The 26,122-nt window shown below is 50.4% G+C and overlaps 2 protein-coding genes across 3 annotated transcripts in view; one reads left to right on the top strand and one right to left on the bottom strand.

Annotated features, from left to right (window-relative positions):
* On the top strand, nucleotides 1-8,506 carry ADPRH (ADP-ribosylarginine hydrolase). Its single transcript, XM_081996660.1, has 3 exons — nucleotides 1-313; nucleotides 6,635-6,995; nucleotides 7,724-8,506. Exons 1-3 carry the CDS (start codon nucleotides 16-18, stop codon nucleotides 8,109-8,111), a joined length of 1,047 nt encoding a protein of 348 aa, XP_081852786.1. The 5' UTR covers nucleotides 1-15; the 3' UTR covers nucleotides 8,112-8,506.
* Nucleotides 8,507-12,305: 3,799 nt separating this feature from the next.
* The window catches only part of IGSF3 (immunoglobulin superfamily member 3), a gene marked incomplete at its 3' end in the record, with an annotated part of 66,617 nt that continues 52,800 nt past the window's right edge, over nucleotides 12,306-26,122 (bottom strand). For both annotated transcript variants that reach the window (XM_082010887.1, XM_082010888.1), the window contains exons 6-9: nucleotides 19,485-19,895; nucleotides 17,322-17,729; nucleotides 13,336-13,764; nucleotides 12,306-12,556 (exon numbers count right to left, since the gene is read on the bottom strand). In XM_082010887.1, the coding sequence (XP_081867013.1) occupies nucleotides 12,306-12,556; nucleotides 13,336-13,764; nucleotides 17,322-17,729; nucleotides 19,485-19,895 (1,499 nt within the window). The remainder of the gene's footprint in view (nucleotides 12,557-13,335; nucleotides 13,765-17,321; nucleotides 17,730-19,484; nucleotides 19,896-26,122) is intronic.

The following is a 26,122-nucleotide window of genomic DNA, read 5'->3' as shown; positions in this document are numbered from 1 at the left end:
TTGTGTCCTAAGGTGATGGAAAACTATGTAGCGTCGATGGTGCTGAGCGCAGTTGGTGACACACTGGGCTATTACAATGGGAAATGGGAGTTCCTGCAGAGTGGCCCAGCCATCCACAAGGAGCTCGCGGAGATGGGGGGACTCGGCAACCTCAGCATCCAAGGCTGGAAAGTCAGCGATGATACAGTCATGCACTTGGCCACAGCCGAAGCCCTGGTAGCTGCTGGGAAAAAACCAAGTTTAGAGTGTCTCTATTCCCTGATTGCAAAGAACTACAAGGAGTGCATGAATGACATGAAGGGCAGAGCTCCAGGTAACCCTTCTCTAATGCTGTATGGGCAGGGCTGTCCTCTCACTAACGTCTCTCCCTTTCCTGAGGCTGGCCCTGGCTCTGCTTTTGGCTGCTTATAGTGTTAATCCTATTTCCTGTAAATGCAAAAGTTTTCCACGCTCAATACCTGATTCAGGATGAACTAAAGAGAATAGAATAAGGCAAGATGAATTGGTTTGGGCTTTTCTGAACTAGATGAAAAAGAGATTGTTTTGCCCACATTCACAAAACATTCTTACAAACTTGTTTGAGGCCTGGCCTTGAACTCAGGGAGGGGTGAAAGATGATGGCTTTTGCACTGGGGATGTGTCTTTTCCTACACTCAGTGGATGAAAAATGCAAATTAAACCATGTATAATGCACACCCGGAGATGCTGTGTTGAAGCAACACATTTAAACAGAGAATTAATACAGACCTTCTCATAATAAATGCAATAAATTACACATCAAATATATTTAAAGGCACAGAGTTCCTTGCTTGGAATAATTAAGTTTATTAAACCCGAAGTCTGCTTTTAGCTAGCTCCGATGTCTGCTTTCTGTGCCAGGACAGTCAGGCCACAATTGTCTATTCTGAACCCTCTACTTCCATCTTTTCTCTGCATAGACACAACGGTGTGGAGTTTGGGTCAGAGGCAGCGGGGATTGGCAGTGCATGGCGGTATTCAGGAAGGGTGCCTTGACAGGCTGTAGTAGCCAAGCCCTATACAGCATATTCCTGTAGTTCCTAGTTCACCCAGGCCTGCTGACCCCACTCTTCCCCAAGGACCCTGTCTCTCTCTGTGCTCATGGCCCAGCCTCTTCTGGATGCTTGAATTAAACTTAAAGCAGAGCTACTGACGCTGGGCCTCTGATTTGACTAGTGCAGGCAGTGTTAAGTATCCAGGAAACAGTCAAATTCAGCAGTCCTATGCAAAATTTATACATTGAAAAGAAATTGCCTAGACATGCCTATTTGGAGTGGCCAGAATATATCAAGAATATTCTGACTTGACATTAAATATGCGAAAGGCCAAATCCTGCATTGCTCTCTCAGGGCCACTGAGCTTTGTGTGACAGAGCTGTGCATTTCCAAGGTAAACCATGTTGGAAACTGGAGCAGGAATTTATTTTGCTTACCTTTCCACAGTGATCTCCTACCTTCATGTAAAGAGCTAAGCTATCACTACTCTTTAACAGAGGTGGTCTCAGTTGTTGGAAAAATATTTAGGGAGGGGTAATGACGCTTGCCAGGATAGCAGGAGTAGGCAGGTTAAACTTCCGAGAGACTCACTGCTGTTTTGGCAAAGGAGTGTCTTGTAGTTCCCCCAGCTGATGGGGTCTGCCAAGGTGGACTAACCACAGCTGGCAGTGAGACAGCACCTGGAAGCTACTTTTGCCTCTGATATCTAAGCTTGGTGACTAAAACCTGAGATGGAAAGGAGAAGAACCTAAAATTTCAATGTTAGTAATTAATAGCTAAGGATAATAGCACACCTGCTGCAGTCCTTCTGTGAATAGCTGAGCTGCAATACACGCAAAAGCAGTTTCCATTTGGAAGTGAAGAATTTTAAAGTAAATTTGCTATGGACACTAATGGGAGTGACAAGGCAAGGTCAGGTTATCTAGCTAAAGAAAGAAATGCAACTTCTTTAGTGAGTCCATGGACACTTAACCTTATCAAATTCTGGGGGGAAGTAAGGAAAGTAACATATAAATAAATTAAAGTCTCTTGGGAATGTTTTTGCAACGGCATTCTGGAGTGCACCTGCTGCAGGACAGGTGCTCACCTCTGAGAGCTTAAATCCTGACACTGGTTTAATGCCCACTGATATACAACCAAGGGGAATACCTAATCCATATCCTGAAAAGCTGTCTGCAGTCTGGAGTCTCCATGCCATATTGATATATTGTAATGATAGACGTTGCATGTCAATAACCTCTTTCAGCAGTTCAGATTAAATGGATTTTAACTGAGAACATAACCTGAGATGATGATCTTCTGGCCAAAGTAGGCACTCACTGGGGAATTGCAGCCCTTAAGGCTGAGAATGGAAAGTTGCTGCTGCAACTTCCACGCAACAGAGAAGCGATTCCCCCAGAACAGTGGGGGAAAGTCACATTGCTCGCCCACACAGGGGGGTCCAGACCTGAAAACCAAAACTAGCAGTAACAAAGGGATTCTCACAATGTTATGAGTCATCAGACCGCGATGGCAGGGTCCCTCAAGTATGCAGCCTCAGGAGAGAACTCACTGTCTTAATTCAATGGCAGGTTAATCCCCACATCCATTATTGCTATTTGTGATGTGCCGCAGCCCCAAATTCATTGTTCTTCATGGATAATGAAGCCAATGAATTAAGCAACACAGGCATGGACATACTTATTTTTTCATGGTACAACTACATCTGTCTCCACAGCTCTCGAGGAAACCTTCTGCTTCAAAAATCTGTCTTTCGGTCAAAGTCCTCTCCCCGTGGAATTATTACCACTACGTGGTTGTTCTAACTCACCTTTTTTATGTGTATTGACCAATACCAAACAACTGTTCTTTTCTGTCCTCACGAAGAGTCTAAATAAGTGGAATGGAAGCCTATTCCAGAAATAATAGCATCCAGTTTTACTTGAAACTTTTTCAGGTTGTCTCTCATCACACAGTGCTTTTTGCTTATATTTCTTCTTTCCATAGACCAGTACCCTCCTCAGGTTATTTTTAGTTTCATGTTGTTAGTACAAAGGATTCCTAACTATGATTTGGTGGATTTCCAAAACAGAATTTCCAGATTCAAAAACTCATACAGCTTTTTTTTTAAAAAAACTGTTTTTTAAAAAAGACCTGACAATGTGATTTCAGCTTAGTCTTCCTAAATCAGCTTTCAAATGTTTTAATATTTTAACTGTTTAACAGCATGAGGATAATACTTGTAATACTTCATAGATCACAAGAGTCTTAGCTGTTGTATACTGGTTTGTTTTACTAATTTTTTTTCCATTTGCAGGTTATCAGTAATCATCTCCTAAAGTAACATGCACAGGCTTAAAGCTGCAAGTAAATTGTATTGCAAAATAGCCAGTCTTTCCTGTCCTTTTCCTCATTTTCTTCTGACTACAGTTAATGCAAGAACAATCATCTCACTTTTTATCAAGGACTGAGTTGCCTGGTCTCAACCTGCCCAAACATGTCCTGAAGAAATGACTTTCTTGCAGTTCCAACAAGATTACAGAGTTCATTTTGCTTTTGTTATGCAGATTTTGATTGTAAGCTACCCTAGTCCCTTTGCTCTCTCCCTTTCCCCTTGTCTTCCTGGCAGAAGGTCTGTTTTACCAGGAACATATAAATAGGGTATTTGGCACAGCTTTTAAAAAACGTGGCTTTGTTTGGCAGGTTCTTTTTCATGTCGTGTTGCAGGTCATAACTGCAATGCTTAGTATAGTTAGATTTTTGAAAAAATGCCTCAATTTTCTGTTAATCATCATCAAGTTGGAAATTATACTGATGACCCTCTTGATGACTTTGCTACATAGCAGCCAGCACTGAATTAATAAACTACATGAAAAGCAGATTTAGAGGCCTGAACATTTTCCCACTTTGAGACATTGCAAAAACAAGCTCCCTGGCATTTCAGTTAGAGGTTGGTGGTGATCAGTCCCGGTGGAGCCTCGTGCTAGCCACACCAAATGCTCTGCATACTGCTTCTTCCTGCAGAGAAACATGGCTCCGCAATTTTTGCTCCAAAAACCACCTGGAAGAAGGATGCGTAAGGAACATCTGGACTGATCTAGGGGTTGGCTGGCCGTGTGTCACCATGAAACCAGCAGGTCTCATCTACTGGGAGGGGTGTGGCGGTGGCATCATGCGAGGAGCTGGTGTGCCGGCACAGCAGGCATGGATGAGGCTGGCGAAATAGCAGGTCTGGTTCGCACCCGGGTCACGCTGTGGGGAATTCACGAGAGCTGAAGTGGCCTGACGTTGTGGGCTGCGCTGATCAGCAACCCATTTTGTCCTACGGGGAAGACTTGCGTAGGCTGTTTCCATTCTCAAAGTTGATTTCAGTTCGCAGGCTTGCAGGTTGAGTAGCCCGACAGCCACAGGACTGAGCTGCTTTATCAGCTTGAGACAACCATTCATGGGGAGCTGGTCCACTCATTCACACTGCACAGGGGGCTGTATCTTGTACTGATCTAATAAGCCTATAACGTGACAACAGTGTCAGAAAAGAAGTACGCTAAAGACACTTAGACCAGAACTATGAAGGGATCCACGTGACCTTATTCCTGACAGCAGCAGCCAGCCATTATTTAGTTTTAGCACATGTCCAGATGCCAATCTTAAAGCTGTGCTTGGATGTGGAGGTATTTTGGTTACAAGGGTGCTGTAAATGCTGCGTGGAGGTAAAACAGACTGCGATATACCAAACCCTACTGCCAAGTGTATACATGAAAGCGCAGAAGTGAACAGCTCTGCAGACTCCTTAGTGCAGTACCTAGCTGTAATTAGCAAGCTCCCAGATCATGGTGATCAAAAGTAATGGAACTGTAGAGTTATGTGAAGTTTCTAGACCAGGCTTCTTCCTTGCTACTCCATTCTACTTTCAAAGTAACAGAGCATCTGCAAGTTCATCAGCTATCATCTGTCCTGGTTAGGCAGCAAAGTATAGGAGCAATGGTCTAATTTTGGGTGTGTGAGCATGTCAGTTGCTGCTGTTAGACCCTATGTGTCTAAGAGAGGACTGGGCAGGGTGTGGTTAAGAGAAGTCTTTTGAGTCCACTTTTGCCATTGTCCAACACATTAGAACTCAAATGAAGCTGCTTGAAACCTGTCCTTGATTTACATTTCTGCTGGAAAAGAAGTATTTAAGATATGGCCAGAAGAGAAGAATGGGAGAAAAAGACAAGGTAGAAGAGACTCGAAGTTAATTTAAATTAACATTTCAAACCTGTTTCTGCTTCCTTGCACATGAGCATTTGGGCTTAGCTCTCAAAACTTGTTTCATGCTGTTGGCTGGGGAAGCTGTCTGGGCTCTGGAATTTGGATGTGTCTCTGCAGATGGCTTTAACCTAGGAATGTGCTGGACTAATTGAGTTTCTCAAGAAGCAGCACTGGAAGAAGCAGTCATTTCTTTAAACAGTAAATAGCAGAACTATGAAAGAGATGGAAGTGGGCAAAGAGGAGTTATGGTGTGGCTCCCCACCAGAAGAGAGGCAAAAATTGGACCAGGGTGTCAGCTCAGAGCAGGAGAAAACTGCATATACCATCTTGAATAGCATGGAGCATGGAAAGTCGTTATTTCTCGTAAGAATTACAGGGAGACTTAAGGAAATTGTCAAATGGCAGTGTAAAATGAGGAAATACTTTGCGTTACACAGTCGTGGCTCTCATTAGCATGGGATGTTAAAGGAGTCTGAAAGCATGCATGGGTTCAAGCTAAGGTCAGTTCATGGTGGCTGGGTCCGCTGGGGATTATTGAACACACCACTTTGGATCCATCTTCTGACTGAGGCATGTTGTGCTCCTCTGTCTGCTAGAAACATTGTACTTGCCTCATTTTTAGTTACCTGTTAGCGGCTGTGTTTGGAGGTGAGCCTAGTGGGCTGGCCAAACTTTTGGTCTCACCAAGTACAGTTGTTCTTCAGCTTATTGAAGAGGAGTACAGTAAAGCCAGTTATGCAGACCATGTTGTGGTGAGGGAGATGAGATTAGATACTACATTCATCGCTTTCTGACAAGCTTGGACCGCAGCAAGTGAGATCTGGAAAACATTTCCTGTCAGTGAGGCAATGAGAAAGATTCCCGGGGAGCTTGTGGGGTCTCTGCCTTTAAAAGGTCCTGTAAAGAGGCTAAACAACTAAAAAACCAGTTACTTAGCTTTGCCCTGGGTCAGGGATCCTCCAAACCTCCTTTCTATTTATATGTATCTCTCTAGATACCTAGATACATGTGTTCATAATATACCTAATATATATAGTATTTATGTTTGGTAGCTAAATTATTAAATAAATAACATGAAATGTAAATATAAACAATGTAAATACATCAGCAGTGGAGTGTTTCTTACCCCCCTAGACTTACTAATTATTTTCACCAACAGCAATTACCAGGTCTGCTTGCAAGTATGCAGGATGCACTGGCAATTCAAGGCAGGATACATATGTGAGCAGACAAGTGATGTTTTTGAAGGGAGGCTTGAATCCCTTACACAGAGAAATGCTTCCTTCCCTGCTACCTTGCATGTCTTCCCTTGGTTTGCAAGCCACGTTGCCCTATCTCCTACTGATGCGTGTTTTTGTTTCTTTTGTTTCTTGGGCTCTGCTGCTTCTGTCCAGGTGCCACGTGTGAGGAAAACGTGCTGAAGCTGGATCCGGGGCAGCCAGATGGCTGGAGAATCCCCTTCAGCCCGCGGGCGGGAGGCTGCGGGGCTGCCATGCGCTCCATGTGCATCGGGCTGCGTTTCCGTCACCCTGCTGAGCTGGACACCCTGGTGCAAGTCAGCATTGAGAGCGGCCGAATGACCCACCACCATCCCACTGGCTACTTGGGGTCCCTGGCTTCGGCCCTCTTCACGGCTTTCGCGGTAAATGGTGTGCCCGCCCCGGCCTGGGGGAAAGGGCTGCTGGAGGTGCTGCCTCGGGCGAAAGCCTACGTGCGGGATGCCGGCTTCTTCGTGGAGGAGAATATGGGGCAATGGTGAGCTGTGCTTCCAGCACCAGGTTGTGTTAAAATAAACCTCACATACAAGAGGGCGAGCTCTGTTTATACTTAAGCTTCAGTAGTCACATTATGGTAAACTCCGAGAGCAGCACATGCCTGCCGTGGGATCAAGTCGATTCAGAAAGTCTCTGAAGTCTCACAGGGGAAAAATAGCTGCAACTTATTAAAAAAAAAAAAGAGTCAGATTGTGTTTAGGTCATGTAGTTGTGGCATTTTTTGGATCCAGTATGAGGTAGCTAGACTTGTCATCTCAAGCAGCCATGATCTGATGAAAGGTGAGAAGCAGGGCTGGGGAACAGCACCAGGCTTAGGGCTGAGCTCAGTTTGAAAGTTGTAACCAAATCTGGCTGCAGATTCAGTGCGGCTCTGTGTGCAGGGGCACACACAGACGGGGTAGAGGTACTCTGAATTTGGGAGGATGACTCAGTTCTCGCGCTGAGCCTTTGAATCCTGTGCAGCATGACAGCAGCAGGTGCTGGGCTGCCTTCTCCCATGTGGCTGGAGGGAGGGGAAATCTAACTCATTGAAACATGTCCTTGTGCCTCTTACTGTAAATCATGTCCCTAGTTTGACAAACGAGGGATGCCTACCATTTTGCAGAGCCATTGCTCTGGGCTCTTGACATGGCACATTTTCAGCTCAGCTGTACACTTTTGCTGTGGGACGTCTCTTACAGCCCCTCCATCCCGTCTCCTGTTTTGCAGGCACTACTTTGAAAAGCAATGGGAAAAATACCTGGTGGAGAGAGGCATATCAGACGGGGTCTCGCCGCCCACCTTCCCCCCCAGGTATGGTGTGGAAGAGAGAGACTTGTTCTACGCCTCCCTCAGCTATGACGGCTGGGGGGGGAGCAGCGGGCATGACGCCCCCATGATCGCGTACGACGCGCTGCTGGGTGCGGGCGACTCCTGGGCAGAGCTGGCTCACCGGGCTTTCTTCCACGGGGGTGACAGCGACTCCACCGCTGCCATTGCAGCCTGCTGGTGGGGGGCCATGCGTGGCTTCCAGGGGGTCGGGGCCTCGCTCTACGCCCACCTGGAGTACAGGGACCGCCTGGAGCAGGTGGCCAAGGACTTGTACCACATTGCCTAGGCGGGGGGCGCGCTTGCCCCACCTGCCACCCCTTGCTCGACTCAAAGGTTTTGCAAACTCTGTTTGCAAACCTGCCGGATCAAAGGACATGAGCATAAGCCAGAGCCAAGCCTACTTTTTCTGTGTCTGTGTGTTGGCTTCAGCGGGGAGGCCATTGCGGAGGTAGCAGCTTGGGCTTGTGGGCAGTGGGTGGGGGAAAGCAGTCACAGGGGGGTTTGATGGGAGCATGCAATGGCGTGTCTGTTCCTGGAGCAGCTGGGCCCCTGAGATGTCCCTCCTCCGCAGCATGGCGGCTGCACATCGTCTGGTCCTCAAGGGGAGCAGGAGCACCCGCTGCAGCATTGCTAGCAATGCTCCAGCAGCAGGATGGGCGGCGAAATCCCACACAAGCTGTCCCACACCAGGGTCCTGCCCATACGAGCATGCCAGAGGGGGCCAGGGACGCACGCCTGACCACAGGGAGCGCACATGGGCTGGCAGAGATGCCTCCCAGCAAACCCGCGACAGCTTACCCAAGGACCTTGCCACCCTCTAACTGTCAGTGGGGAGTGCTGGGGACACTACTTGCCGTATAGCACTGAGCAGCTGTAGGGCTACAGCCCCTGCTCCTTAGCACACAGCCTACAGGGGACGCAGCCCAGGGCAAGCTACTGGGGGGAGCGGGGTGGAGGGCACGAACAGCCAGTTGCGTCTGGGGACAACAGAGTTTTCTCATACAATTATTTTAGCAGAGGGTATTTTTTGTTTTAAATGAATGTGGAAAAAACCCCCAACCCAACCTTACAGCTGCGTCAGCAGTGCATTTTGCACAATTTCACAGCACTTTTGCTCTATAGGTAAGAAAGACCGTATCACGCTACTTCCCTACTCCAGTTAATGTGAGAGTTCAAGACTACTGACCAAATCCTTATTCAAGGTAAAAGTGGGTAATGAGAATTAAGAGGTTCCATTTTACATCAACTTAAGCAACTTCTGTAATGACCTATATTCTGCTTACATCAAGGTTACTAAAAATTACTTGCTTAACATTTGGTATGGATAATTCTATTAAGAAATAAGTTTTTTTTCTTCAAATCCAGACTATGACACAGCAAAGTACGTACTTACTATTTTCAGAGCCATTTCAAAAATGTTGTATCCCATTCAATAAACAGACCTGATATGCTTCTGTTAAATGTTATATTCTATTATGGGATGAATTAAGGGATGGGAGGGAGAAGTACGAACACCCAGAGGGTGCAAGGTGTCTGCAAGCTCCAGCCTGCAAGAGAAAGGAGATGCGCTACTGGGGCGGGAGGAGAGCTGGTGCATCAGGGAATAGGGGTGGTGGGAGAGGGAGAGGCTCACTAAAAGGGGGTGCAGGCTCAGGAATTCAGCACACCTTTATGTAGGGAGTGCGCATAAAGGCGTAATGAAAGCCCAAATCTGACAAAAACCAGCAGCAATAGGAATCACAATTTGGACACAGTTTACTACAGCTCTCAGGTGTGTTGTATAAAACATGTTTTAGTGCAACATAGTACAAAGTTTTTGTTGTGTTTTTTTTTTTTTTTAAAAACCCCAAACATATTTCCACATCATGCATGGATAGGGTGTCTCTCTTTCTTCTTGGGCTTGTTTACAGAAAGTTACAGCAGAGGGAGTGGTTTGAAAAGCTTCATGTTAAAACTTGTTACAGGAAGAGTCTGCCTTATAAAACCAGAGAGAAGTTTGAGACTGGGCAACACACTGCCAGAGCAACAGAGAAATGTCACCGGCCAGGTACATTCAGGGACCACCGTGGGAGCCACTTCCCTGGAAAGCTTGGGCTTGGTGCAAGAACCACCAGGCTGGGAAGGGACCTGTTTTGGCCAGGGGGTCAGGGCCACGGGGCAGCCCTCCAGGAGGGCCCTGCTCGAGGGCAGGCAGGCTGGCGAGGAGGAGCATGGCTCGGACGCAGCACAGTGCTCTCCCACGAGAGAATGGCTGCTGCTGACTTCATTTTCCTTTTTTCCTTTAAAGCTGAAATGAGTTACAGTTCCTGTCCGGGAGCAGTATGTACAGGAGATACTACATTTACGAAACAATGCCCACTGGCTGCACTTGCTGCTGTTTGCGCCTCGGTTCTTCATTTCCATTCACTTCTCATCCCACTCCTCTCTTCGCAGATGCCTTATCCAGAAAGGGAAGACAGGTGTGTGGGTGTGTGAAACATATATATATAGAGAGAGGAGTGTGATATTATGCATATGCTGAGGCCAGTAAGCAGTTACGTCTCGAGGAGGCAGACTTCACAGAGGGATGAGTGAAATTTGGGCTTCCCAGCAGAAGAAGAAACCAATGCCATTCTGATGGAGGAGCAGAGGTGGCTAACTTCAAAGACACGGGCATGGAACAGTCCGCAGCCACGTGAGTCCTTTCCCAGCTGGGAGGAAGGATGCGTGGTGCAGATCTCCCACCCAAGGCTTCGCCACCTCTGAAACATCAAGGCATCAGGGTCTAACTGACCAGTGCTACAGAGCATCTGCTGAGGTCCCCTTCTCTTCACAAAGAGCAGTCCAACCCTCCTGAAGAGGACAGCAGCTGTGGGTATGGCACCTCTCACGCACGAGGCGGCAGCGTCTCGCAGCTGCACCCATCCATCCTGCTTGGCTTCAGCCGTGCTGCAAAAAATAAATGGCCGGATTTGCCAGGAAGACATCAAGGAAGACAACAAAAGGCTGTTTTTGGCAAACATTTTCTTCCGACGGACATAATGCTTCAGGCGTATGGGGGAGGAGGCGGTTTCCTCCACAGGACAGGGCAGGGGTCCTTGGCATTACAGGGTACAGGAGCTCAGGTGCCTCACATGGAGAGCACCCTGGTTTGGTTCACAAGAGCCATATCTTTCACAGAAAGAACAGCATTTCCTGCCACAACAACTGCCTACGACAAGAGCAGGTGACTTTGCCAGGAGAGGGAGCTCACAGAGGAATGGTTTCTCCTCCTCAAGCCCCAGGAACAAAAACTGGCAGGGGAATATTTCCCTTGGGCCAAGGGGGCAGAGAAGCCCCCAGGGCACCGATGTGGTGCAGGCTCCTCGCCTTGTCCAAACTCGTGCCAGGAAGTAGCGCAAGCCACAGAGAAACTCATGACATGTGGTGGTTAACTGCATGTCCCCGCTGCGTGGCGTGGCTGCAACTGGGCTCCTTGGCTGAACCATCCAGGGGCCGTGAACCCAACTCATGGAGCTTCACCTTTCCCCCTTTCTAGAGTCATTACTTTGGTGATGTTGAAGTCTTCAGAGACTGGATCCAGCCACCTGTCCCCAGGCAACTGGGGCACAGAGGGGACCCGCCTCGTCAGAGGTGGCAGCATGGACACCAGGAAGGAGCATGACTCTGGTAATCTGGACCATATGAGGACCCTCTTTGCTACCAAACAAAGTCAGGGTTTTCAGGTGTCCTCCTTCCATCCTCCACTTCAGTTCCTGGAAACTATCTAAATTGCTTTTGTCCTGACTGCAAGTGCACTCAATATTCAGTCTCTCCAAGATGGGGGAACGCTCCCAAAAGAGGGAATTGCCCCCTCCTGAGAGAACAGTAAGATGGAGGCAAGAAGATGCTGAGGCTACAGCCAGTCTTTGAGATGAACCTCCCAACAGCCCAGCTAACCCCCTCCAGAGGTGGGCCTGGCTTTGTCTACTTTACAAGAGGGAGGAGAATGCTCAGCACCCCTTGCGAAAAGACCTTCTTCACTGTGGCACTGACTCTAAGGAGGAAAACCACAGTCTGTTTTGGAAAACATACACATTTACTTCCAAAGAGATCGTCCCAGGACCAAAAGCCCCCTGGGAACTCCTCGCTGTGTGGAAGGTGGGAGAAGCCTACGGTTCTTAAGAGTGACCAAAAAAGAAATTACAACAAAAAAGTAATGGCCCAAAGGACATCAATTTGATGGGAGCAAAATTAATCCAAGAGGAACATCGGCTATGTACAGCGAGCACAGGGACCCGCGTCCGTCGAGGTGATGGGGTTTTCTCCCACAGGCACTGGAGAAAGCCTCAGACCTTCCTGTCCCCGCCGGCTGGGCACTCCACAGAGCTCAGCTGCTGCGCTGGAGCACGGACACTGAAACAAATGAAACAAGAACAACAAAACCCACTCTGTTCCTTAGCATTCCCGGTGTGTCTCTGCTTTCTCTCTCCACATGTCCCCCCCAGGCACCTCTGCCTCTTTAGTCTATGGTTCCCGGGTGGATGCTGAGGACCGGCGGCTCTAGGCAAGTGGGAGAGTAGTTGAGGTGAGGCTCTTTGATCCACAACAAGGGGACCCCATTCTTGCCCTCTGAGTTCTTGCTGGAGTTTCGGCTCTTGAACCGCACCAGGAGGATGGTGATGATCAAGATGCCAAAGATGGGGAAGGGGTAGAAGAACACAAAGTAGAAGAGGGCGTCGTTGGAGCAGATGACAGACTGCAGGGTGGAGCCTGGAAAGAGACACAAGACAGTCACATTTCAGAGCTTCTCTGAAACGCATGGCCTACAAACTTCTTCAAAAACATAAAAACCAGATGCTCATTAATCTGTGTCAATGCAAGAAGTGAGGCTCTGAGAAAAATACCAATATTGGTAAACAGAGCAGCAGAAAAAAGCTATTGCAGAGCATGTTTTGGCTTTATTCCCCCAAAGAGTTTCATGAGTGCTAGAGACAGTCCTCCCTGGTGTGGATTTTCTGATATCTTACAAAGCAGGGAGACTGGTAAAGCATCGTTTCTCTCAGTGGTGATACACAAAGGCAGCACCCAGAGTATCTCCCTTAAGGGCCCACAAAACTGTCCTGACCTCAGCAATCTCGGGGGTCTCTAGATCATCCGATGGCTTCAAGAGTTACTGGGAGGAGACCCTTTGTGCCACAGCCTGTGCCCTTGTGCAGAGCTAAGCCAACTTCCAGGGTATTTCCCAAAGGGAAAGGCTAAACCCCAGTGGGGGTCAATGTCCACCCCCACTGAGCTGGGACACACCAGGCAGCAAGTGCTGTGGGATGGGCAGCCCTAGCACAGAGCTAAGCGCAGTGTGGATGTGCAAGCCCAGCCAAGAGCTGGGCTACAAGCCACCAGGCTGATTGGAAAAGCACTGGCACCACAGATTTGCCCCGGTGCAGGCAAGACCCAGTCCCGCTCACTCCTTGGCCTTTTTATCTTGGCTGAACCAAAGACAGAGGGTATGCCAGGGCCATGCCCCAAAGAAGTGACCAGCCTCTTCTCACCTGCATCCTGCACGTGAACAGCGACCATCCCCGACTCCTCCTCTGCCAGCCGGTACCACACGCCATTGGGGTCCGCCAGCCACTCCTCCACGCGGCACGAGTAGTTGCCTGTGTCGGCACCGCCGGCCTGCAGCACCGTCAGCCGGAAGAGCACCGCCGAGAGCCTCTGGAAGCGCAGGCGGCCCTCCCAGCGACCAGCCTCAGGGCTGAAGATGGCATCGGGGCCCACGCTCAGCACCACCTCCCTCTCCTCCTCCTCCTCGTCCTCCTCTGCACGGCTGCCCGCCTCTTTGGCCCGCAGGTTGTACCACGTCACCGCAAAGTGGGACTCTGGGCTGGAGCGGGACAGGATGCTGCAGTCCAGCGGGAAGGACTCCTTCTCCTGCACCGTGAGGTTGGCAGTGGCCGTGTCCACCTGCAAGGTGGGATCTGAGATGACAAAAGGCAAGAGATGAGGGCTCAGCAAAATGCTATAGTCAAAGCCACCCTGCCCTGGTGCAAACTGTCACGACTCCGATGCTGGGCACAATCCAAGCAAAACCCAAAGGCTTGACGCAGCCTGCCAAGTCCCACAGGTACGTCTGTGGTCAACCCTGCAGGCGCAGCACCCTCACCTCACCGCACACCGCCTGCTGCAGGGTCAGACAGGGGTTGGCTGTGAGTGCTGTGCTACCACCCTGCCCACGCAGGCCCTCGCACCAGCTAACAGGCGTACACGTGGAGAACAGAAAGCTGCTGCAGCTCATCCAGACACGCTACAAGAACATGTCACGAAATACCAAGGTTTGGTGCATGTGCTGAGGAGCAATGTACTACTACTCCCCAGCTACTGGTGCAAAGAGCATTGCACTCCATGCCTATTTTTTATTTCTTTGAAAGCGCTCAGAGGACTTGAAGATCAGTATGACAGAAGAAGAGAGGATTTTTTCCAGCAATTTGGGAAGTTATTTAGGTAAGAGGTTCCTCCATGGAGATGTCCTCAGCACAGACACTGCAAGGACACTTCCTAAAGTCTCCCCCTCTCATTTTTTTTTCTCTAGTGCTTGCTGCAAGGCTAAAGAGACGTTACAAACATCTAACTGAGATACAGTGGCCAGAACCCAAGATGAGTTGATTAAAGACTGACTTGAAGAGCAATTAACATTTGGTTCAGTCATCTTGCCAGGGAACACACACTCCAGGGATCGCAATCAGTCTGGACCTAAGCTTTCATTTAAAGATTAAAAAGCTCTTTCCGATGCGGGAGCTGAGCAGGAAGGGCAAGCCGATAGCTCACCAAATTCTCCTCCAGCGAAGATAGCCGGGCAAGCCCTCCCTTGCGCAGACTCCGGGCATCCCTGCAGGAGGGGACTGCTGTCACCCAGCCCTCATCAGCCGCGGGGCTGCTGTGCCCAGCAGGGCTTCTCGTTATAACACCTGCCTGACACTTTTTAAATGGTCCCATAAGGAAAATCTTCATTAAGGCCAGAGCTCTTCAGGCTGTAGGCAACGAGTGTTTTCAGTTCACTTCTTCCCCAGGAAGACTCCTGAGCAGAAACAGGAATGAGGTAAGTCCTGAGATTCTGGGGACTACTGAGGTAAAAAGGAGGAATGGAAGGAAAAGGCTTGTCAAAACCAACACAATGCCTCCCCCACCTCAGCTGGTTAAGCAGAAAGAGGAGAACTGCTGTCTGAAGGTGCCGAGAGGTTTTTTTCCCCACTTTGCTCATGATTATAGTCCTGAAAGATAAGCATGGAGATGCTCACTAATGAGACATGAGTCACAAGCAAGTTTAGTCATTTTGTTAAGTACTGGCTGCTACGAAGGAAAAACAAAAAACAGCAACAAAGCACATCTAGAAAAAAAATATCTTGAATTACTGCACACCCAACTCCCTTTCTTCTTCCCAGTCCACATCCTTCTGCAATTCCAAATGAGCCTCAAGGATTTCCCTGCCGTTTGTTCTCCCCTCCATAAGGGCTGGCAATTCTCAGCCTGGATGAAGAGCTGCACTTACAACTGTGCGGGCATGCAGCATACAGGGATTGCCTGGGGAGGGCTCTGCTCAAGCCATCTTGGCCAGCAAAGTTTCCCAAGCCAGGACCTGGCAGATAAGGGCTGTGCTGTCCCCTAAGAGAGCTCTTCCTTTGCAGTACAAATCTTCTCTGCCAAGAATGACCACTAAAACCTTTCCAGAATCTTACCCTTCTGCCAGCTCCATTGCACAGTTATGAGGCTGACACCTTGCTGGAACGGGCAGGCATAAAGCACCACAGCAGTATTTGCAGAGTGGTTGCTTTACATGCTGGCAAGTACCCAGCATATGAGGACTGTAATTGTTATTTGACTTACAGCCTTTAAAACAGACATTTAATCTTGAGTCATCTGCCTCAAAAGCTAGGGAAGCCGTATTTTCCAAGGGAAATTGTCCTTGCAGCTTACCTGTTGTTAAAACACACAAAACATAGCAGAGTACCCTGGGAACCTGCGTTTCAGGGCTTTGGAGTCCATGAGTGCTGGTCAGTCTTTGAGAACCACCTTTTAGAAGCACAGCAGCAGGTAATTCCACTGTGTCCTAAGTCAAGCAAGCAAGGCGGAAGAGCAGCTTGGCTGAACAGGGAACTCCTTGTGGAGCTCAAGAGGAAAAAGAAATTGCATGGTCTCTGGAAGCAAGGTCAGGCTTTGCAGGAAGATTACAGAGCTGCATATATGCAGGGAGAAGACACAAAAGCTCAATTAGAGTTGAAACTGGCCAGTGTTGTGTCAGCTAACAAGAAGGGCTTTTTTAAGCATGTTAATAGCAAGAGGAGGTCTAAAGACAACATTGGACTGATACTTGTTGAAGATGGTCACCTGACTAATAGGGATGAAGAAAAAGCAGAGGCATTCAATGCTTTTTTTGCCTCAGTCTTTAATAACACTGAAAGACCTTGGGCTGCCCAGTCCCCTGAGTTGGGAGGACCGTAAGTGTGGAAACAGTGACTTTCTATTTGTGGACACTGAAATTGTCAGAGACCAACTCTATCAAGCTGAATGTTCTCAATTCCACAGGGCCTGATGGTATTCATCCCAGAGTACTGAAGGAGCTCACGGATGGCAGGACCCCTCTTGATCATCATCCAAAGACTCTGGGAGCCTGGGGAGTTTCTCGCTGACTGGAAGGTAGCCAATGTTATTCCAATTTACAAGAAGGGCATGAAGGAAGACCCAGGACATGACAGACCTGTTAGTCTAACCTCAGTTCCTGGAAAAATTAGGGAGATCATACTGCATACTACTGAAAGGCATTTAAAGAATAATGACAATCATGAGGCACAGTCAACATGGGTTCACAAAGGGAACAAAAAACAGAGTGGTGTTAGGCAGCAGAATCCGCCTGAACCACTGTTCACCAGCAAGAGGGTGGCCAGGAAGCCCGTAAGTACCCCCTTGTCCACATAAAGGCAGGCTCCTCATAGCCAGCTCCTGCCTCATGAAGAAGCCTGAGCCCTCATCCCAACCGACAGAAAAACCCTTGGAGCTGCACACCCTACATCTGCTTCCTCACTCACAGAATGGGGAGCAGCAGCGTGACGAACTGCCTGGACAGCAGCAAGGGTCTCAACCTCCTCTGCTGCCCTCTTTTCATGCAAGGACCTTGCCCCTGGGGCACAGGCCTGGGAAGCACAGATAGCTTCTCCCATCTCATTCTCAATCAAAATGTGAATAAAAATTGGAAGCCTATCCTATTGAATCGGCCAAAAGTGCTGTAAAAAAATGCAGTGCAGATGGAGTGGTGACAAAATTCCAAGCCCATTTAGCTGTGTTTGCAGGACTTGCTCTATGCTCCTTCCAGAAAAGCAAAAGTGAACCTGAGAACATGTGCACAAAAGCATCAGCATGGTCTGTAGCGCAGCAGTCCTGCCCGCTGCCTGGACCCGCTGTTGATGACAGACAGATGGTGACTCCTGTGTGGTCCAAGAGGGCAGAGCGCTGCTCAAAGCTGTTGGCGCAAGATCTTCCTCACCTGGTTGCTTGACGGTGAGGGTGATGAGTCCAGAGAGGTCCTCTGCCCGCTTGTACCAGCGGTCACTGGGGTCGAGGAGCCACTCCTCCACGCGGCAGTCATAGGCCCCGCTGTCCCGCACAGTGGCGTTTTGGATGGAGAGGAGGTAGAGACCCTGGGATGGGCTCTCCAGGTGCAGCCGGCTCCGCAGGTCACCCAGCGCTGCCAGGTTCCCGTAGCGCAGGGTACTCTGCCGGCTCAGCCAGGCCACTACCTCCTTCTCCGGGTGGCCTGGCCGCCAGACGTACCACTCCACCGAGAGCTGGGACGAGGGACTGGTCCGGCTGCTGACCAGGCACTCTAGGGTCACCCACTGGTTCTCCAGCACTGTGATGTTCTTGTGGGTCTGGTTCACCTGCAGACGGTTATCTATGGGAAAAAGCCATTAGAAACGCAAAGTGACCAAGGGCTGCAAGGGTCCTTTGTCTCCCCACAAGCCTTTCCCACATGGCCACAGTTCTGGGGTGTGATGAAAGAAATGAGGAAGGGGAGGCAAAAAAAAGATGGGGCAGGGGGGGAGAGGAGGAAAAGAAAACAGGACTTCTTGTTTTTAAGAGTCTTCTAAAAATCTCAGGCTAGCCACCAACAATGCCACTTTCAGCAGAGAGAACTGGAAACCCACAATCTCCCAGTAGGACCTGGGGGGTCCTAAGTACAGAGACACCTTGTGAAGGGACATCACACCTCTATCTTTTCTCATCCTCCTCCTGGGACAGGGCAGTAGCCTGGCCACACCCCGACTAGTAAGCCCTCCTGCAGTGGGAAAAGGGAAAAAAGCAAGGCCTGGAGAACAGACAGCTGATTACAGGGAACCACCACTGCAAAACGAGAAGTGGCAAGAGGGCAAAGTCACACAGGGTGCTTTGCTGCCTGGGGAATGCCCCTGGTTTTTGCTCCACGATTTCATTGATACACGGGGTGGTGACTGCAATCAGCTCTTTTATTTGAAATGACATGTCGTACACTCCTAATTCCTTCACGATTTCTTTCCAGGGGCACAGTCTGGACTTCCCTGGTACGGCCGCTGCAGCAAGTGGCAGGGCACCATACTTCCCAGAGAGAGGCAAGCGATGCGAAGGAGGGAGCAGACCACAGCTCCCCCCTCCCTGACCGCCCCACAGCCATCTTGAGGCTTTGCCAACAGGAACAAGGAGCTGGGACCGGCAGCGAGCGGCACACTCTGGCCTGCTGCACTCCCAGGCAAAGCTGTGCCAGGGACCGTACTCAATATCCCTCTCGCACCACCGTCTATAGAGCCTGCGTCTAGCCAGCCAAACCCATACAGAGAAAATGCATTAAGCATCCTAGTCCAGCCCTGCTGTCCTGGTGTGTCCCTCCTGCCTCAAGGATTTTATCCTCCAGAAACGGGCACCCAGAGCAAGTGGGGACAAGGCAGGCTTCCTCGTGAAGTACTGATGCTCTGCCTCAGCAGCATACATGAGGTCCAGGCTGCTCTTAGAGACGGTGCGTGCCTCCCTGCCTCCCCGCTTTGCACAAAATGAGGGCTCTGTCCCCAGCTTGTGGGGGCCATCGTTAGCTCCTCCATCAGCCCACCTTTACCAGTGATGTCCACTGCCACGGAAACCACCCGCAGAGCAGATTTCTCCTTTCCTTGGCAGCCAGCTCCCCACTTCATTAAACTCGTCACTCGCATCTCATGTGCACAGCACAGAGGGAAAAGAGACAAGGCTCCCCGCGCCTGCCAGGACACAGGTGCACAGTAAAATTAAACTGTGTGCAAAACATAAAAATGCTTTCCCAGGCAGGCACACACCAGTTCTCTCTCAGCAGGTCGCTAGTCAACACTCACGCTACATGATGCTCTTGAGGATAAGGAAACCTGGCTGGATACAGTGGCCCTCCAGATCATGGGGGATGGACAACCTTCATGTGGGGACACTGAAATGCATGCCAAGCCAGCCTAAATGGAGGAGGGTCACATCAGAGGGGGAAAACGTCCCTCTGCGCAGGGACGTGCAGGCATGAGGATGCAAGGAGAAGGTGACAAGCCAGTAGTGGAAAGAACAGCAGAGGATCCCTCTTGCCCCAGAAAACCTCGGCAAGCTCATGAGCTGTGCACAAGAGCCGATGCCGAGAGGACCTCACCAGCATGCCATGTGGTACCTGGCTGCTTGACGGTGACCTCCGTCCGCCCAGACACCTCCTCCGCCAGCTTGTACCAGGCATGGTTGGGGCTGAGCAGCCACTCCTCCACATGGCAGTAGTAGCTGCCGCTGTCTCGGACCTCTGCCCGCTGCACCGTCAGGCTGAAGAGCCCCCCTGACGCCGAGCGCTCGAACTGCAGCCGGCCCCGCAGCCCCTCTTCCTCTGCGTAGGTGCCGTACTCGAAGGCCGAGCTGTGGGTGGTCTTCAGGATGAGCTTGCCGTCGGCATCGGAGGGCTTGTGGACGTACCACAGCACAGCGAAGTGCGAATCAGGGCTGGTCTGGGATTTCACTGAGCAGTTGAGGGGGATGGGCCGGTTCTCCACCAGAGTGATGCTCCGCTTCGACTTGCTCACCTGCAGCTTGGTCACTGTGAGGGAGGAACGGAGAAGGATGAGGAAAGGTCGATCATTAACATAGAAAAGGAACTCACCTGGTTTGGGTAAGAGTCCTCCCCCAACTGCAGGCATGGCTGCTCTTGCCCGAGTCTCACTTGCACAGGATCTTTAAGACAAAGGCATTTTAGACGTTCTCCTACCAAACCTTCTCTCTTCTTTCACTACTCCTGGATTCTCCCACTGTGTCTTTCAGCAAGAAGCTGCTTTTTCACAGTTTGCCCTTGAAAAGATTCCCCTTCTTAATTCACCATGGTCTAAGGGACCTAACCTAGCAAGAAGACTACACCCAAACTCAGTGGGCTTTTTCATGGTGAAATCATACCACTTGCACCTCAGGGCAATGAGCTGTTAACCAGTTCCAGAGAAAATGATTTCCAGGAAGAGTGAATTAAACAAGACACTACTGCTGGCCCATGCCAGCCATCTCAGTGACATGTAACCCACAGACATGCAACAGCTATGGCAGCAAACACAGGCACGACTGGAAAAGAAGAAAGAGCACCAGACTGGAAAGGGCCAGCAGGGAGCAAGCTCTGCTCCAGCAGCCAGAAGCTCTGGCACCAGGTCCACCACAGACCACACAGCCCGGACAAACCACAGGCACGTCACCTCTCTCAACTTCCCAAGCGTGACTGCGGTTCCCATGCGGGTAGCTAAGGGGTCACACAGCTCTGGTCCCTGCAGGGAGAGACACACACCAGTTTCTGAACCCTGTCTCCCCGCAGGAGGAGGAGATAAAGCCTCCGCTGTGTGTGCTCAGGCTGTGCCTGTTGCCCGAGCCTTGACCCAAGGCATTCCCTATGCAGGGCAGGACACGAAGCACCCTCATGACATGTGTGCTTGGCATGCCCAGGAGCCCTGCTCCTCCCAGGAGAGGAGCAGCTCCCAGCCGGACACGCCACTCTGTGCGCTTAAACTGCCACCACCTCCTTCTCCTGCGTGGCCAGCACCTCCTCCAATGCGAGGACGCAGGATGTCCAGATCTGACAACCCAAAGGGATGAGCCCTTGGCTGAGCATGAAGCACAGCACATTACCCAGGATGTCACAGCACAGTCAGGAGAACGGGTGGGAGGTCCCTAAGAACAGGGGCAGCGTGCAAAGAAGTCTGGCAGGCAGCAGGTCCCCCCAGCACCCCTCTACACAGAGCCCCTTCTTGGTGCACCCTGCGACGGCGAGCACTGCGGCTCAGGCATGGCATATAAAGGGTCTCCTGACAACTGGTGGGTTTTCAGCAGCCAAGAGGCAGAAGGTGGGTACCCAAGCCCTGCTCCAGCCCAGCCCAGCCCAACCTCTCCCGCTGCCTCGCGTGGCAGCTCCCCTCTGAAAGGGGGCATGCTGTCTTGCCACCAGGAGAAGCGATTCTGCTGAGAACTGGTAAATCTCTTAAAAAAATGTAGCGAGCACCCCGGGGCACGAGTGGCATGACAGAAGTATGGCAGCACAGGCATGAACAGCTGAAGGCTGCCAGGGGAGCTGTGCCCATCCGTGTCCTGGAAACCCATCCCATGCATCCTGTGTTTGTGAGGAAGCACCGTTGTCTCCTCTCTCTCACCAAGGCATGGGCTCTTTGCTTTCCATCACGCTGTGCTTCCAGCTTCCCTTGGACCCCAGGGTCTCAGATGCCTGTCTGCACAAGCGATGAGTGATGGGGCCGAGGGAGAGCGTGGGTACAAGCAAACAACATCAAATGGGAGGGAGGAGAAACTCCCACCACAGCAACACTTTCTGCTCTAACACAGCATCCGAGATAGGCAGCCTGGTTAACGCACTGGACAGTCCCCTGGAGCCTGGATTGCCCGTGGCTTTAATCAGTATGCTAATAAAGACTCGATGGCTATGTTACCAGTATGGCGTGCAGACAGTGGAGGGAGGGGAATAGTCCCTTGTTTTTCCTCCCTGGGGACTTCAACCTAATGGAGAGATTTAGCATCACCCTGTCGTATTTCTGCTGTACCCCAGACACACTCCTTCCCCTTTGTTTCACTTCAGGAGAGCAGCCTTAGCCACCCCATCCACACTCATCCCACCTTTTTGTCTCACTGTTGGTTAAGAAATGTTATTTCAAGTATTAATCCATCTTCCGAGTCCCTGGGAGATGAACCAATAAAGGGGAAGGTGATTCTCAGCAGTTTCCTTTCTCCCCCAGCCCCCTTTCCAAACAGTTTATTTTTAATTGGTACTGGATTATTTTCTGCAACTGTTACTAAGGAAACCTCTGTTACTATAGCAACTGTGTATGTTAAAGTCAGTAGCCCTATATCTATTAAAATGCAGTATATACACATGCTGCATGTGGCAGAGTTGCTCAATATCAACACACACAGAGAGTGAGGCAGGGTATGCACAGACCAGAGCTGCTGAGATCCAAGCATCCCTCCCAGTGCTCTTCCCACGTTGCGGCACCTCCAGGAGATGAAAATGAGGAGGATGGGTATGGAGTAATTTTAAGCCCGGTGTTCGGGACAACAGACCTGCACCTTGTATGTGACAGACGTATTTCACTGAAGCAGTGAGGGAATGCTCCTGGATCATAATCATGGCAATTCTCACTGTGTACAAACAGCATGGACCTCTGAGGTCATCCAAGCGTGCAGCTCCTCCTGCTTCCACTGACACTTGGGAAGATGTCTTCTTTTGTGGGGGTGAGGGTGATGGCAAAGAAATCTTATTAACTCCAGCAAAAATGAGATCTTAAACTCCAGGCACACACCCCAGCCCTCCAAGCCCTCCCTGGCAGCCATTGCGGCCATCATTCAGGAATGTGCCCACGCATGCACAGAGTCCCCCAAATCTTGATGAGATGATCACCTCTACTGCTGCTACCACTGGGAGCAGCAGGCCTAGCAGGGAATTACACGTCTTCCCTTTGCTAGACTGCATGTGCTCGCGCAGGTTTGTAACACCGTGCGCAAAGTTTCGACTAGATTAGAGGTATCGGTGATATATAATGACACCCCTGCCAAGGAACTCATCTAACATGACTTATTTTCCTAACGGAGGCAACACCACGGAAGATGCAAGTGCAGCTTTTGTTTCCCTCCCACAGAATTAGTGAGGACTTTCTCAGTCTTTTCCAATCTGTGAACACCAAATGCGTCCCCATCCAGGCGCTGGCTCCTGCATAGTAAATGCGCACCTACCTCTTCCTCATTACCTTTTGCAGATGCTATACAAATAATTCACGGCTTTCACAGAACACAGGCTGAAAACTGCTGAGTTGGAAACACCGTGGCACACAAGCTACCTTGGGGCAGCTTCACTTTCAGGCTGCAGGCTGGTTTGCTTGCTCATGCAGGGCAGAGATCTCTGCCCACAGTCTGGTTGAGATACGGGAAACTTTGTGAGGCTGCTCACACTTCTGCTCTCCCACAGGAGCGGAGGAACGGCAACCATCAGCCACCATTCATGCAAACTAATCCAAAAGGCTCATTTTGCATTTGGGAAAAACAATTTAAAAGGAAAAAAACCCAAAACCAAATCCTGAAGTTAGTGGTCCAGGGTGATGGTAGCATACAACGCCAGGGAGTTCACCTCTTTCCATCCTGGTGGTAAATCTACTCCAGTGCAAAGCGGGTCTCACTATGTATACCCCATGTAGCTTGCCAGGTCATGTTTAAAGATGCCTGCATGACATGGAAATGATTGTAGCTGCTAGTGCATGAGTGAGATTGCAAGACTGACACGCCCGGCACTGGGCCAGTCAAACCTCACCCTCCTGACACAGGGGAAACTCCCTTTCCTGGCCTGGGGATTTGCCTGGGCAGAGAGCCAGGAAAGGGCTTGGCCTTCAAATGCCAAGTTGATCCAGTTTGCCCCAGGGGCTGGGGATTCGGTGTGTCAGGGCAAGGCTGCTCCAGCCCTCTTGTCAAGCAACGGAGGCGGTGGGCGCAGTGATGTGAACAGGCACAGTTACATGGCATTTTCTGCTGCACTAAGAGGCTCATGTTCTCTTAACAGCCTCCTGAACATCTGCTTAGTGGGGAAAACAGGTGCATGTGTCTAGGTGAAATTATCGTGCATGTCATCTGCAAACCATAATCCTGTTGCCAACAATGTCTCCTGGCTCCCTGGAGGGTGCCAGTAAAGAGGATATCATACCTTGATGTACTGTAATTGGCCCTACATATGCTACTAAGGCTTTCAATTTTCACTGGCAACAAGTCATGGGTACAACCCTCTTTTTGTTTTTTTTAAGCCAGCCTGGTCTCCCAGCCCTTGTGAGGACATGCAACCCGTGTGAAGAACGTGTGCAGGCACTGAACACTGCCATGGTGCTCGGGCAGGGTCCTGCAGGCAGCGCAGGGACAGAAGGCATCCGCTCTCTGATAGCACAGAGACACCCTCTCCCACACCGCTGAGGGCATCCCACCATATCCCGGAGGAGCTCCGGGAGGTTCAGTGGGTGATGATCTGTGCTGGACCTGGACAGTACTCGGGGGACATCATGTGCCTCTTAGGGTGGAGAGACTAGCAAAGACACTAGCTGACCACAGCAAGCCCATACATTTACTAGGCACCTCACTTTACAGACCGTCCTCCAGCACCACAGTCCCTTTGCACTACTTCCCAGGCTGAGGAAAATGTCCTCACTCATTTGCAGGAACATGCATTGTCTCAGGATACCCGAGGCGGCCTCTGGTCCTCAAAGGCTGCACCTCTGGGCTGGCGGGTCAGGTCTGACACAGCTTATAACCAGGCTAGGACATGGCTAGGTGCTCTACATGCTGATATGGTTGGGGTTTTCTACACACCATCAAGCAGGCAATCAGTCTTCCCAAGCTGGGCAGTTAATAAGCACAATTATACAAATATTTGGGGGAAGGGAAAGCAGTCATCAGAGGAGGAGGACAGAGGCAGTGATGTGATTCACAGCTTTTTCTGCTGACCTGGCTCTCTCCCTCCTGTTTCCTAATCATCAAGCAGGGGTTACACCACTTACCTTTACCAAAGCACTTTGCAATCTGTACCTAAAAATGCTGTGATAAAGAGATGCTCTGTCTCAGCCTCCTTACATCATCTTCCCTTGCAGGCAGCAAGAAAATACAATAGCAGGAGTTCACTTCCCACCTGGGAACCACTGTTATCAAGTTGTGGGAATGGCAATATTTAACTGCACCTGAAGATGCCCTCAAAAAAAGTCCCGCACAAAGCCCCAGCATGCTGCCAGGCAGTGAAGGAGGACGGGGCTGCTGGCCAGGGAAGGGGCCAGCTCTGCACAAGCCAGTGGCCGGGGCACAGAAGGGCTGGGCGGCAAGGGCTGTCGTGTCCCACTTTGGAAGCTGTCACCCTCTGGGGAGAGCTCTTCCAGAAGATGCTCTCTCCTGGAGACAACTGATGAAGGGTTGCAGAAAGTTTTCCTGGGGAATGTCCTACTTTTTTAAAAGCCTCCATCGGGATTTCACTGTGCTGAGGTGTGTGTGGGGGAGCAGAAATCGGGCCAACCCAACCCAAACCCTGCTGCAGTTTAACACCAGACACGGGTTTTACCTGATCAGGAGAGAGTTGTTTCCTGGAGCACAGCCTCAAAGGAGCTCCTCCTGCGAGGAAGCCATCTCTCCCTGGCACCCTCAGCATACAACCCTCAAGGGCACTGGCTGGGCTTTGGCACAAACTCGCCCGACCTCACAGCCTGTGGTCACAACCCAGAGGTGCCTCATCGTTTCCCTTGCAAGGGCCCCAAAAGCACTTGGTGCCCTAATTCCTGCCTGGGGATGTTTGCCTGGGATTCAAGAGAGCCGAATGCAGGTCACTGCCCTGCCACAGCTTAGACACGTGCTAACGCTCGGTGCCTCTGCCAGCCCTTCTCCCTTCCACAAAGCAGGGCTGAAGAGCCTCCTCCGCCTCCACAGGTGTTGCAAGGACACCCGCATTAATGACCGTGGGGGCCTGGGGCGACGGGAGTCAAGCAAGTGCATGCCAGCCTTCTGACTCAGCGTGGCGAGAGGTGGGTGACTCACGTTTACTAGGTTACCTGGAAGCAAATGAGTGTTCAAAAGGGAAAGAAGTGCAAGCTACAGGGGGTGGCCCTTTCAGAGAAGAGAGGCATCAGAGGAAAGATATTTGCAGAAGGGAGGAAGATGAGACATTCCTAGGAGGACGTTGGTTAACTGTAGCATAGAAATCACAGGAAAGGAAAGACAAAGACTTCCAGTGCCGGGGCAGCTTCCCCAGAGATGCCAGGAACACGGCAGCACAGA

This window comes from Phaethon aethereus (genome assembly GCF_964289735.1).
Source record: "Phaethon aethereus genome assembly, chromosome: 1".
NCBI classification, from domain to species: domain Eukaryota; kingdom Metazoa; phylum Chordata; class Aves; order Phaethontiformes; family Phaethontidae; genus Phaethon; species Phaethon aethereus.
The sequence above is the reverse complement of the archived record's forward strand: the minus strand, read 5'-3'. Positions and strand labels throughout refer to the sequence as shown.

Excerpts from the sequence above, each read along its gene's own strand:
- ADPRH (XM_081996660.1), top strand. The coding sequence starts at position 16 with ATGGAAAACTATGTAGCGTCGATGGTGCTGAGCGCAGTTGGTGACACA. Across the intron at positions 314-6,634 it reads CATGAAGGGCAGAGCTCCAG|GTGCCACGTGTGAGGAAAAC; the intron begins GTAACCCTTCTC and ends GCTTCTGTCCAG. Across the intron at positions 6,996-7,723 it reads GAGGAGAATATGGGGCAATG|GCACTACTTTGAAAAGCAAT; the intron begins GTGAGCTGTGCT and ends CCTGTTTTGCAG.